Source organism: Mytilus edulis, chromosome 2, assembly GCF_963676685.1.
Source record: "Mytilus edulis chromosome 2, xbMytEdul2.2, whole genome shotgun sequence".
NCBI lineage: Eukaryota > Metazoa > Mollusca > Bivalvia > Mytilida > Mytilidae > Mytilus > Mytilus edulis.
The window spans coordinates 15,922,058-15,937,434 of record NC_092345.1 but is presented as its reverse complement, the minus strand read 5'-3'; the positions used below and the strand labels follow the sequence as shown (position 1 = coordinate 15,937,434).

Here is a 15,377-nt window from a genome sequence, read left to right as displayed (position 1 = left end):
ATAAACCCCTTTGTAGACTTTATTAAAGAAAACATATCAGTTCATGAGAAATGATGGGGGGGGGGGGGGGGGAATTTTCCAATTTGGTTTTGATAACAAATTGAATTGTATTATTTAGCAGTTTTATAGATCTGCCGGATGCACCCACCCTTACCTGACTGACATCCATTACTTTTTAGCTCACTTGGCCCAAACTTTTCCCATCACTTTGCGTCCGTCGTCTGTCGTCCGTTGTTGTTAACTTTTACAAAAATCTTCTCCTCTGAAACTACTGGGCCAAATTAAGCCAAACTTGGCCACAATCATCATTAGGGTATGTAGTTTAAAAAATATGTCCGGTGACTCGGCCAACCAATCAAGATGGCCACCATGGCTAAAAATAGAACATAGGAGTAAAATGCAGTTTTTGGCTTATAACTCAAAAACCAAAGCATTTAGAGCAAATCTGACAATCTTATCAGGTCAAGATCTATCTGCCCTAAAATTTTCAGATGAATTGGACAATCCGTTGTTGGGTTGCTGCCCCTGAATTGGTAATTTATCTCTATAACAATATTCAAGATAATTACCGTTTTTGGTTATTATCTTGAATATTGTTATAGATAGAGATAAACTGTAAACTGCAATAATGTTCAGCAAAGTAAGATTTACAAATAAGTCAACATGACCGAAATGGTCAGTTGACCCCTTTAGGAGTTATTGCCCTTTTCAGTCATTTTTTAACCATTATTTTTTTAAATCTTAGTAATCTTTTACAAAAATCTTCTCCTCTGAAACTACTTGGCCAAATTAATCCAAACTTGGCCACAATCATCTTTGGGGTATCTAGTTTAAAAAATGTGTTCTGTGACCCAGCCATCCAACGAAGATGGCCGCCATGGCTTAAAAAAGAACATAGGGGTAAAATGCAGATTTTGGCTTATAACTCGAAAACCAAAGCATTTAGAGCAAATCTGACAACGGGTTAAAGACAAATCCTTCTATTCAGATCTACCAATAATATCTTCTTTATATTTTATTTTTACTTTAGGCTAGGTAAAAGCTTTAAAATAAGCAAATAAAAAAATGGGGTCACCGACCTCGTTTTCGATTTAAAACGCCATCTTTTTCACGGAATTTGGAAATTGGGACTTCTAGTCAATAGCAGTGTAATATTTTTTTTAAAGTCCGTATCCAATAAAAACTTGTCTGTTTTGTTAACCTAGTTGTTAATACAAACTATTTTAATAATATCACCCTTTACTGAATGGAAAACAATAATGATAAGTCGCTATAATAGTTTTCCCGCCCTTTTTTATTGTGAAATACCTATAAAAAATACGTTTAAAAAAAATTGACCAATAATTTCTCCATGAGTCTTCAATAGAATATGCGTTGTTTATATCTAAACAAAATAAGGAAATAAAAAGATGGGGTCACCGTAATGGAAAAAAAGATATTTCAAAAAAGGGGTTAACAATTTGAATTGGCGGGAACACATTGCGCCAATTCTAAAAACAACGTCGAAAGACGTTCGGCCGTTTTAGGCTATATTCTCACAAATTAGAGACAACCCAGTTCTCATTATTTGCTGTTTTGTTGTTTGTTTGTTTTAAACTACGATAAATTCACATTAATCTACACATGATAGTACTTAGTTTTCAGTCAGTATCACAGACACGTAATATAAATGCGGTGGTTGGAAAACAATGCGTTGTACAAATGTACACACGAATGCTTCTGTGAACATTTCATTTCAGGTTATTCATAGTGCTTATGTGTTGAACAGAAATTCTTTTTAAAATAGTGAAGACATTTTTATATAATATCATTGTTCAATCAAAGTACATCTGAAAGACAAGACAGAATTTTGCTTCCGGTATCATGAATTTTAATTTCGTTTAAGAATGTTGTTCCTTTTTATTTTGATGATAATTACTTAAAATCATTAGAAATCTAAGACTCCGTTTCCAATAACAATAAAGATCGATCATTTCTGAGATCGCCAATCTTTAGTATTGCAAAAATGAGAAAGATCGATCTTCAATCGGACGTAAACATTCCATCTCCAGACGTAGTTTTAAAAGACCGATTTTTTTATGAACCGATTTTTCTTCAAGTGAAAACGCTTTAGATACATCGCGATCGACTTTTCAATCAATCAATCGATATAAAATTCCAAGTGTTTTTTGTAGATATGAAAAGAAATCTGCTCATGGTCAGTTTAAAAATGACTTCAGTGTTTATTCTCAAATGATTTGACAAAACGTGCCATGGAGATAATAAAAACCAAATTAATATATTCGACGTTTTTTGCGTCATTCTTCTGAAAATATATAAATAGAAAAAGAAAATGTGGTAATACTATGATTGCAAATAATACAATGCTCCACAAATGACCAATTGACACTGAAAATTATTAACTATGGGTCACCGTACTGCCTACAACAATGAGCAAATCCCATACCGCATACACAACTATAAAAGGTCCCGAAAGGACAAATGTAACACAATTCAAACTAGAAAATAATAAAAAAAATAATTAATGAAAAACAAATGTGTGACTCTTTAACAAACAACAACCACTTTAAATTACATACTCCTGAGTTGAGACAGGACCCGTTACAGCGCTCGACTGATACCGTTACTTATTCGTTCCTTATTTGATTATTATACGTTGAAATACATTGCACCTATTACGAAAAAAATCTTTTCAATTGTTTTCTTGTCTCTGGTGTTAGCTATAGGTTCTTAAAAGTGAAATATACCTATTAGTGCGTATGTACCAGTTTTAGCGCTAGACCAATGACATGCTACTTATTCGCTTACAATATGTTTGTTATAGGTCGCACCTTTTTAAACAAATCTTCCATTTTTTTTTTCTTGTCTCTGATGTTATATATTGGTTCTAAGAGATAAAATAACCCTATTCTAAGGCGTAAATACTCGTTTCAGTGCTCGACTGATGCCCTGTTACTTATTCGTTCCATATTCTCTTACTATACGTGTGATATTCGGTGCACCTTTTTAAAAAAATATCTTTTCAATTGTATTCATTCAGTATTTTTTTTCTTTCTGTAGATTACTCATCTTCAAACAAAATGACCGTTATAAGTAATTTTTTTCTGACAATTCTTTTTTAATTACTTATGACATGTTAATCAAATATAATATTAATAAATGCAGAAGCATATAATTATCTAATGAACCAAATATTTCCTTATTCAATTTTTTACGATTTTTTGTCAACGAAATGGTTAGGCTAATTATTTTAGATATGCAATGTATACTAAATGTAAACGCACAAGTTCTTTTAAAAAGATCGAAAACGCGAGATGCTCTTCAGAGATCGATTTTATTTCAATTCCGTGCAAGTGATAACGGGGTCTAATTAACACCATTTCTGTTTTGATCACTCATCCTTAGGCATCTATGAATATCGAAATATTCCGTAATGTTGCTAGAAACTCAGTCTTAGTATACTCATACAGCTGTCATACCGTGAGTTTGAATAAAACCTAGTCCGACCTCTTTTCTCAAATCTCCTTTTAATTATTTTTTTCCCATATGCATTCATCTGTAATTCTTCATTCCGACATCTTTTTTACACAGACACGATTATGTTTTTTTTATACAAAAATTGCGCACCTTATACATAAATATCAAACAATCGGAACAAACTCGGAATGGTCATATAAAAAAACCTACAATGTTAGAAGATTATATGTTAACTTCTCTAGATGTACTTTGTTTTACATGTATGCGTCATTAGGTTGCTGTTTTGTTGGTGTTTATTTGAAATCCTAATTATCATATTCATGTAAAAATGTAAGTGCAGTACACATTCAAAATACGTCAGTGCAATTTGCCATATCCATACCTATTGCTAAAGATACAGTGAATTTTGAGGACATGATCAGAAAGATTGATGATTTTTGTACTTTCTTAATGATTTGTAAAATATCGATGTAATTAAGAACCTACAAAAGTCTATACATGTAGAAAATTAAGGAAAAAAGTATTATATTAAAATTTGATTGGCTCATCTTGTTGTCGAGTATCCAGATTCTATTTCGTTTCTTTACGGTCATTTTTGTGTACTTTTTGTTGTTAAATTGCTGTATAGTTGACTCTCTTTTCATTCTCATATTTTATCCAATTCTGGAACATGTCTATTATATAAAACAATTTTCATTTTTTTCTCGGCAAATTAACCTATCAAAACGATTGTCACTCTCTCCATCGGCTCAAAGAGGAATAACTCTAATAAACGTTTCCAGTTCGCGGAAACCGCGACGTCATAAACCACTGACGGCACAGTACTGTTGCGCTTGTATATGCGCATAAACAATAGAGGGATTTGTCTTTAAATTGTTTATCAGGTCAAGATCTATCTGCCCTGAAATTTTCAGATGAATAGGACAAGCCGTTGTTGAGTTGCTGCCCCTAAATTGGTAATTTTAAAAGGAAATTTTACTGTTTTTGGTTATTATCTTGAATATTATTATAGATAGAAATAAACTGTACACAGCAATAATGTTCAGCAAAGTAAGATTTACAAATAAGTCATAATGACAGAAATAGTCAGTTGACCCCTTTAGGAGTTATTGCCCTTTATAGTCAATTTTTAACCATTTTTTCGTAAATCTTAGTTATCTTTTACAAAAATCTTCTCCTCTGATACTACTGGGCCAAATTAATCCAAACTTGGACACAATCATCTTTGGGTTATTATCTTGAATATTATTATAGATGATAAACTTTAAACAGCAATAATGTACAGCAAAGTAAGATTTACAAATAAGTCAACATGACTGAAATGGTCAATTGACCCCCTAAGGATTTATTGTCCTTTATAGTCAATTTTTAACAATTTTCATTTTCCACTGAAACTACTGGGCCAAGTTCATTATAAATGGATAACTGTAAGCAGCAAGAATGTTCAGTAAAATAAGACATACAAACACATCACCATCACCAAAACACAATTTTGTCATGAATCCATCTGCTTCCTTTGTTTAATATTCACATAGACCAAGGTGAGCGACACAGGCTCTTTAGAGCCTCTAATTTCTGATGCCCTGCTTGATTTTGTGCATTTGGATAAGAAAAATTTATTGATTCTGATTTTGAACTTTACCCCAGGTAGACAATCATGATCAGCCAATTAAAATCATTGTTTCTTCTAAATATTTGGATGCATTGCAAACATGCTGAATTTTGGACTTGTTCAATGGAACATCGGAATTGTACAAATTGTGATTAGGGCAGAATTTCTTCTGGAAGACGGTGCTAAGAGAGCCTAAGACTAAAAAAGCATGGCTGATTTACAAAATTCAAAGATGTAGTATTCCCATAAACTTTTGACTTATTTCTATTACAATGTCCAAGCGGGAAAGACGTTTGAAAGATGAATTAGAAAAAGTAAAGAAACAAACAGGAATGGCTTTTGTACTACATGAGTGTTTTAAAAGTATTTGATTAACTATCTTATACAAAAAATCATTTTTAAGATGACTTCATAAAATTTTAAACTGAAATTAATTTTTTAAAATTGATAAAATTTGTTTCATCTTTTTTTATTCGATTATGTCATTAGAAATGAAATGGGTTAGCCTTATTCAGTTCCCAGATTAATCTCCAGTTAAGATGCATTTCATGAAAATTTCAGAAGACAGTCCCATCTTCAATTGTTTAATTGGTATGTATGAAGGCATGATTCTTATTATCAAAAACTACAGTTTGGTAGAACACTCTTTTGAGGAAAGTTGAAATCATTAAATTCAATGGTTTGATTTAAATCAAGTATGATAAACTTAAAATTAATATAGAAGCATTTGATACAGATAATGAAGCCAAGTGCATGGATTGTCATCTTAATTATTGCCATGTACAAGGGGATACTCTATTATGAATTTTTCAGGAGTTATACATTTAACATGCTATTATTAAATTTATTAAAAATTTCAATAACAAGAAATCAAGCAAATTCCATAATTAAAAATAATTCCGTGTTCAAATAATAGCCTGTTATTTCCACAAATTAATTTGCCTCTCTCAGAAACCTGGGAAACATGTTGTCGCCCATAGAAATGTTAAACATTGTATAATTTCTGCTGGATAAGTTTATTATTGATATAAAGTTAAAACATCATTACTTCTCACTAGATAAGGCTCCTCTCAGGTTTTAAGTAACACACACATTAACTGGCTATAGGCAGCAATTGTGCTAACAGCCTTTAAGGCTTTGATTCTGTTTTGTACTGGTGTAATACCACAAAATCATTGTACTTCACATCCACTGATGGTTATTTTCTTATATGCAATATTAGAATTATCTCCCCTCTATTGAATAAGAAACGTTTATAGGCAATATTTTTTCCCCCAATAAGACTAGTCAGTTATATCATTTGAATATTGTTAGTGAAATCAGTGTTGATTAAAATGACAAATAATTTCATACATGTGACAGATTTTTGAAGCAACAACTAGAGATTTGAAAATTTTCAGCTGGAGTTTGTTGCCCTAGATTGGAGTTATACATCAACATTTGTATCCTTTATTAACGGTTATTGATTTGGAGATGTCTGGCTGGCGGGCATCCAGGTAGGCGGCGCGAAACAGTGTCCATGCAATTACTCGTGTACCGTGCAACCAAAGCTTTTCAAATTCTAATACATACATTGTTACTGATGAAAAAATGGAGGTCAAGTTCAAAATTGACGATTTCCACTTTCACCTCTCATGAGTTATGATTTTTGAAAGGTTAAAAAATGGTGTTTTCCATATTGTTCAACTCGAGAACCATTCAGCCAAAGGTTTTCAAATTTTAATATGTTGTTATTTAGGGTAAAAAGGAGGTCTGTCTGGTTCAATATTGATGATTGTCACCTTTACTGTTCAGGAGTTATGGTTTTTGATATATTGGAAAATGCTTGGACACAAATCAATGTTAAAATATCCACTTTGCTGTCACTCAGATAGCCTCTTGTTTTGAAAATAAGCTACAAATTTTAATTTATTTAATTTTTAGCTCACCTGGCCCAAGTGAGCTTTTCTCATCACTTCGTTGTTGTTAACTTTTATAAAAATCTTCTCCCGAAACTCCTGGGCCAAATTTAACCAAACTTGGCAACAATTATCATTAGGGTATCTCAATTTTTAAAAAATGTGTCCGGTGACCTGCCCAACCTACCAAGAGGGCCACCATGGCTAAACATTGAACATATGGGTAAAATGTAGATTTTGGCTTATAACTCTGCATTTAGAGCAAATCTGACAGGGGTAAAATTGATTATCAATCAGGATTTATCTGCCCTGAAATTTTGAGATGAGTCGGACAAGCGGTTGTTGGGTTGCTGCCCCTGAATTGGTAATTTTTCAGAAAATTTTGGGGTTTTTGGTTATTATCTTGAACATTATTATAGATAAATATAAACTGTAAACAGCAACAATGTTCAGCAAAGTAAGATCTACAAATAAGTCAACATGACCAAAATTATCAATTTTTAACAATTTTCATTAATTTGTTAAATTTTTACAAAATATTTTCCTCTCCAACTAAAGAGCAAAGTTTATTATAAATAGAGAAAATTGTAAGTAGCAAAAATGTTCAGTAAAGTAAGATCTAGAAACACATCACATCACCAAAACACAATTTTGTCATGAATCCATCTGTGTTCTTTGTTTAATATGCACATAAACCAAGGTGAGCATCACAGGCTCTTAAGAGCCTCTAGTTTAAGATAACAGTATTATAATCAATGTATTCTCTTAAAAAAAATAGATTGTCACTGTTTTATCAGAAATAAGGTTATCAAATATCAAATTGTACTTAAAAAATTCTATCTTTCTTCATGTATTCCTCCTATTTTGAAATCTGCACCGCTTGACCTGAATATCTGCACCTATTAAACTAGTGACGTCATAAAACAATTACTTTTCCATTATGATATTAGATATTTTCTATTGTGACATCAAAATTTTACAATAACCTTTGTGATGTCCAGTAATACACCTTATCGCTAATCCCGGCTGACCCGGCCGCTTGAACTTTTGACGTCAACAACAATCATTTCCATTGTGGCGTCAGATATTTTGTTTTATGACGTCAAAATTTTACGGGAACCTGTGTGATATCCAGTAATGGCAGACAAATAGCGATAAGGTGTATGGAGGACAAATAGCAATACAGCGTATTGTACTACATGTTTCATAAAATAGTAATTTTCCAATGTAATTTTATTTAATTTTAACCTCATTTTGAATTATCACTCAAAGAAACAGAAAAACAAACAAAAATCTTTAGTATAAGTCAGTGTAGCAGTTCTAATCTCATCATTCTTGTATAAAGCTCTTGATAATTAAGAAATGAAGTGGAAATTGAAATGGCTTCTTTTAAACAAATTAAATTAAAACAGGAATGGTCTATGTTGTAGAAAAAAAACTCATCGCAGATACCTGGCTTATAACCAGAAGCAGGTTAAGTCTACTAAAGAAGTCTGTAAATTCAGAAATTATGGCGTGCATTTATATTTACGATTTTGTCTTTTTAGACTAAAATTCTATTTTAATTTTTGCCATATTGAGAAATATCCTGTTTAATTCATATAAATTTTTTTTAAATGGGAGTTTAGATTATTGTGATTATAACTCTGTTGCATTTTTTGCAATAATAAAAACATGGCAATAATTTCTGAATTTACTGTAACCCTTTGGAGCTCAAATAATAAAAACATTGATAACAATAATTGATTTCTAACAATTTTAATTACAGCTTTGTCTTCTACTCCCAGATCTACAACCTGTTTATGCTGTTTTGGTTGGTCAACTTTTGTATAGCCCTAGGACAGATGTCACTGGCCGGAGCATTTGCTTCTTACTACTGGGCATTCCACAAGCCTAAAGATGTGCCTACTTTCCCACTGATGGGATCTGTCTGGCGAAGTTTCAGGTAAGTTCTTTGGACAATTTTAAACGACAGGAACTTTAAGATTTATTTTTCCATCTGTAAGTACAGAAATTGGTTTCCCTTCTCAAACTTTAGTTTACATTAACCAAGTGTTCAGAAACTTAAATACTTGTTTCACCAGTACCATCAAATACAAACACTTTCACTGTTCTTGAGTTATGTCCCCTCATAAATGTAAAAAATTGCTGAATTTGCAGTATATTTTCAAGTGGGGAATATGGTATTCATTGAGAGCATTAAGTGTTACCCTTGAATGTCCTTCTATCTGTCCTATGTTTTCGTTTCTGCACTCTAAACTTACGTTTTACTTATCCCCATTTACCCAATGCTTAGAATCAAAACATGCAGACAGACTTCAAAATTTGGCAGCGAGTCACTAATTGTTCTAGAGTTATGCCCATTTATAACTTTGAAAATTGCAAATGTTTTCCATTTTCCCATTATTACTCAACATTTTGTCATTCAAATTTGGTGAAAATAATACACAATGCTAAGAACCAAAACTTGCAAACAGAGTAAGATTTATGGCAGCAAGTCACTTACCCTATTTGAGTTATCTGATTCTCCTTTATAATTTGGAAAATTTCCAATTTGTTCCTTTCCACACCCTCACTTAAGTTTGCCTCATACAAATTTAATGAAACTCATACAAAATGTTAATACATGTACCACAACACGCAGATAGAAATTTAATTTTGGCAGTACGTCATTTTTCAGTTTCCACACTTTAACTTAAAGTCATAAGAAACCTCAAATTAAAAAAAATAATGCATATGTTTTTTATAACTCAATGGATAGTTTTCATTTTAAAACTTATGTACATATACTTTTTTCTGAAGAAAATTCTTTAATTTGTTCATATTTAGAAGAAGCTTACTTTATTTTAATTGCTTCCTTCCAGGATGCAATTCCCAGACATATTTTCCGTATGCAAAGTGACCTCAGTGGGACCCGTCTCGTAAAAATCCAGTGATCGCAATACGCATTCCTTAAAATAAACTATTATCTGATTGTACATGTTAAACATGTGCTCAATATCCATGCTTTTTTGTTGTTTGTTGACAAACAGGTGACAATCATTAAACTTCGGCTACAAAACACGAACTGTAATTACCTGCCACATTTTCACAACAACACTGACACATTGAAAAAAAAATGACGATTATACAAAATTTATCGAAACAAATCGTGCACTGAAGACTAAGTTTATGATGTTTGTATGCATTGGTTCAAGAATTGGAATAACATTATTTTTCACCGGTCACTTGTTTATTATGACTTTAAGCTTGTTTCACACTCATACCCCATTCATAAGTACCACAACATGCAGACAAAGGTTAAACTTTGGCAGTGAGTTGTTTACAAGTCTACAGTTATGCCCATTTTTAACTTTGAAAATTGCAAGGTTGAGGAGGCATTTCTATCCTTAGGCATATTCTTCTTTCATTTTACGATAATTATTCAAGATTGAATGATGGTAAATAAGTTATGAACTGGTAACTTGTTGACTCAATAATTTAGATCGTGTACAGTAAATACTTGACTCAATACTTCAAATTTTGAACCAGTAATCTGTTGCTTTTTGAATTTTGGCTGGTATGCCAGGAACTTGTTGACTTTGTACTGCCGGTTGTGTTACAGAATTTACTTTACTCATTTTTCAAATTTTAAACTAATTCGTTTAATCTGACGAATTGTAATTTCTCTGATGACAATATCTTCATTAGCAGCAGGATATCTTTTTGAGAAGATTATAATTCTAATAGTTTGATGTCTGACAGATGAAGACAAACTTTTTGCTTTGTATATTGGTCTTGATTTAAAGAAAGTATTGATATGGATTTATTTTTTAAAATCTTTTATCTTAGAAAAGAAGCTAAATTATTCTGAAATAATTTTTTAAAATAAATATGTTTATTCTTGATTAAAAAAAAAAATAGAATTCTGGCTTTTTAATCAGCCATTCCAACATTTTAAATTAATGATCATGGAAGTAAATCTAAACCCTCGTCTCACAATCCAAACAACGCGAGCATTATGATGCAAATGCAAACAATGAAAAATTAAGTGAAAGTATTTTAACTTATCAGATATAATTTACAATCAGAGAGAACTTTTACATGCAAAATATCGGACGTCAAAAGTTATTTACTTCCGGTCAAAATGGAAACCTGAATAAACCACTGTCCAAAGCGGCCCTTTTTCATAGTCCCGTAACTGGCCGCTTTATACAGGTTTTACTGTATTTCGTCAATGCTTTTCAAATTAAAACTTTTGTTACTGAAGTCAACTTTGATATTGATGATTTACCCTTGCTGTTAATGGAAGTTTTGGTCTATGATTAATTGATAAAGGGTACTTTATGTCTTTTCCTGGATGATGCAATAACTTGAGATCTTTTCAACCAACCATTACTTTTCTAATTTTAATATTCTATTACAGATGACCAAAAAAAATTAGGTCAAAGTTCAATATTGACGATTTTATTTTTGTCATTCACCTGTAAATTTGTTTGACTTCAGTATAAAGTTGAAAACATTCAATCAATCCTTTTAAAAAACAAAATTCTAAACAGACAGCAATACCTACAGTAAAACTCAGTTTGTTTAAAAGAAGTCCCAAATCTGATGTCAGAATACTGGTAACAAAAGAAACCAAGCAAAATGACAATGATACATAAATTAACAAAGGACTACTAGCAGTTACGGACATGCCAGCCTCAGACCTGATTGAAAGATTACAGTCTTCATTATACCATATATTCTGTTCAAGGTTCTTGTTTGAAGAGAACTGAAATCAAATAGCCTGGATGTTGAGCAACCAACAATCAATCAATCTGAAATCAAATAAATAATGTTCCATTTCTTTATTTTTAATTTTTTCAAATAATGTACAGTGGAAAAATTTAAATATTTATTTAATGTGGAACCAAACCTTGACTTAAATAAATTTGGCTCGTTTAATTTTCATAAAATTTTGACAAAATGTTTACCCTTTGAAAAAAATATTAAAATTTCAAAAAACTGGTACCAATCACTTTCTGGGAAAAAAATTGATTGAATATATAGCAGTTTGACAAACACTAATTTTGATCCTGGAGAAGCCAAATATTTCCTTAACAATACAACGTGATTAAAACGTTTAGCTGATTTTAAAGAGTTATCTCCCTGTAGTGTTAGTACCACCTTAAACAGGACTTTAGTCTACATTGATAGAAACTGAAAACTGTAAAATACAGATTTATGGCATACATCTGTCAATGATAGTAGATTGATTAAAATTTGATACAACAGAACAAAAAGGAAATTATATTGCTGAAGGGTTTCTGCTTTGTTATAGGATATTGGTTCATAATTTATCTAAATATACAGTCCTTAAAAGTCATCATATTCAATATCTAAAATTTTAAAAGTGTGTTTAGCAAGACAAAATAAAAAAATATTTACTCCAGCTTTCGCTCATTTACTCAAAAAGTGCATGAAAAACCATTTTGCTGAGAATTTTTATGCCCCAGCCACTGTGTAACGACTTACAAAAGATAATATTTTCTTTAAAGTTACATAGCATATAAGTTATTGTTTGTATGCTATATGCCCTCCAGGGGCCCTAAGTTGGTAAATAAAATTTTTCTATTTCTAATAGCTGTCTGTACATCTCCGTATGTCAACCATTTCGGGGCCCTAACCACTAGATGGTCAAGCCCCCAGTCAAGCCACTTTAATTTAATTAGCAATGCAGCTGTTCATCGGATGGTAATTTTTCTTTATTTTATGTTTACAGGCTAGACATATTTCTGTGTCAATAATTTATTATTGCTTGTTACAGCTGGTCCCTTAAGCAGGTTAAACTAATTGTGTAATGTGAACTTACAGTTATCTTTTTACATCATCAAATGTAAAATAATTTAAGGAATATCAAATTATTTGTTTTAATTTTAACATATATTTAGCTGATGATCCTATATTTGCCATAGGTTTTCATATCGAAGGCTGTTATATAAATCTGTTCCTTAAGCCCACTGTTATATATTAAAGACAATAACTGCACCAAAGTCTTTAATGATCATATTACATTATCATTTTTAATCTAAGAAGATGGGGATAATGATTCTTTTGTATTTAAAAGCTTGTATCGTGTCTTATTATACTTAAATAATTGCTAAAAGCAGTATTAGAAATATGGTTTATGGCGTTCCAAGATGTCATTGTCAGAGTTTCAAAATGAATTTCTTAACCCTTTATTTTCAAATTTCCCAACTAATTATGTAAAAATTGTTTTTGAATATCTTGTTGTGATGTCCTGAAAAAAAGGCAATCATGATGTTTATAAAGAACACAGCTTTTGGCACATCTTTGAAGGAAAAAAAAACACCATTAGAAAAACAGATTCTACCACTATAACTAGTGTATTACGTTATTTCTCCAATCTCAACATTTATATTTTAATTATTCAGTTCACACTTTAAATATTAAAATGTAACTGCATGTCTAGAGTGGAGAAATATTGTAACACTCTTGTTGCAGTGGGGGAATCTATGGGTTTTTTTCTCTCCAAAATTTAAGCTTTCATTTGAGCAACAAGATTATAAAATGATAACCCATGGCTCCTACATTTAACAATCTTATCTGATCAGTAAGCTATGCAACGAGATAGAAATTAAGATTTGTCACTAGTCAGCTTCTATAATTACATAAATTGCTATGAATTTCAGTGCACCTGATATTTAGAATTTTTATTAAATAGGTAGTGCTTTGTATATTTTGTCTCAAGCACTACCTTCAGATTTTATTCATTAGGGTATTTTGTTAAAAATAAATATGCGTCCAATGACCCTGTTACCAACCAATATGGCAATAATAACTAAAAATAGAACAAAGGGGTAAAATGCAGTTTTTGGCTTATATCTCTGTATATAAAACATTTAGATCAAATATGATAGGGTTAAAATGTTCATCAGGCTTAGTTCTATCTGCCCTGAAGTTTTCTGACCGATCAGACAACACATAGTTGGGTTGGTGCCCATGAATTGGTAATTTTAAGGAAATTTTGCAGTTTTGAGTTATTATCTTGAATATTATTAGAGATAGAGATAAGCTGTAAAAAGCAATAATGTTCAGCAAAGTAAGATCTACAAATAATAATAATAATAATAATAATAATAATAATAATAATAATAATAATAATAATAATAATAATAATAATAATAATAATAATAATAATAATAATAATAATAATAATAATAATAATAATAATAATAATAATAATAATAATAATAATAATAATAATAATAATAATAATAATAATAATAATAATAATAATAATAATAATAATAATAATAATAATAATAGTAATTCTTTATTTAAAGAGGGTTACACAGTTAGCTGTAAAGCTAATTTTCCCTGAGGCCCTCATAAAATACAATGAAATATAACAAACAATTACAAAATATCAAACAGACACACATACATGAATAATGACATAAAAAATTGTTATGAAATATACAATTTTCAAAACAGGTAAAAGTTACAAATTCTATGTGACATGTATAGTATTGGCATCAACAATATCATAAGTAAGTGTGTGAAAATTATTATGCATATAAAAAAGCACAGCTTCTTAATGTTCCATCAAGTAATTTTTTAAATCTTTTTTGAATGAGCTTGAACTTGAGGTTGATTTTTTCAGGGATATTGGTAAGTTATTCCATAAAATAGATCCTGAATATATAAAAGATTTCTAAAAAACTATGTTTTGGCTTTTGGAACTTGTAAATTTTTGCAAGAGGCATTTCTCAAACAATATTGGTTTATTTCTGGCATTTCTTTAAACTTTTCAGTGAGATATACAGGGGCTTCATTCTTAAGGCATTTATGCATCAAAACTGATTTGTGGTATGAGATTCTGTTCTCTACTGTCATCCATCGAAGCTGTTTAAACAGTGGAGCTGATGATGAAAGTGGATCAGCATGTAAAATAAGTCTTGCAGCCCTTTTTTGCAATTTTATTATTCTGACTAAGCTCATTTTTAGCACAACCACTCCAAATAATACAACAATAATCTATCAGTGGGAGAATATAACCATTATAAAATAATTTTCTTAGATCAATATTTAGAAATTTCTTGATTTTAGAGAGTAAAAAAATTCTTGATGAAATTGATGAACATAAGTAATTAATATGGCCTGTCCAGGACAGATTAGAGTCAATTCTAACACCTAAAAGTTTTTCAATTGATGATTTTTGAAGAATATTATTCTCAATAGTTAGAACTGGATCTGCTTGATTTAAACGCAGCCTTTGTCTTGTACCTATAACCATACATTTCGTCTTATCTGAATTTAAGAACATGCATAGAGAAAAGGTGTTCAAAACTGCCCATTAATAACAAATTTTACCTTTTTTTAAATGTTTTTGTTGTTGCCTATAA

At 30.8% G+C, this 15,377-nt stretch overlaps 1 protein-coding gene across 4 annotated transcripts in view; it reads left to right on the top strand.

Moving 5' to 3' along the window:
- The window catches only part of LOC139511566 (choline transporter-like protein 2), a 103,250-nt gene that overhangs the window by 47,925 nt on the left and 39,948 nt on the right, over positions 1 to 15,377 (top strand). For all 4 annotated transcript variants that reach the window (XM_071298406.1, XM_071298407.1, XM_071298408.1 and 1 more), the window contains exon 16: positions 8,756 to 8,932. In XM_071298406.1, coding sequence (XP_071154507.1) covers positions 8,756 to 8,932 — 177 coding nt within the window. The remainder of the gene's footprint in view (positions 1 to 8,755; positions 8,933 to 15,377) is intronic.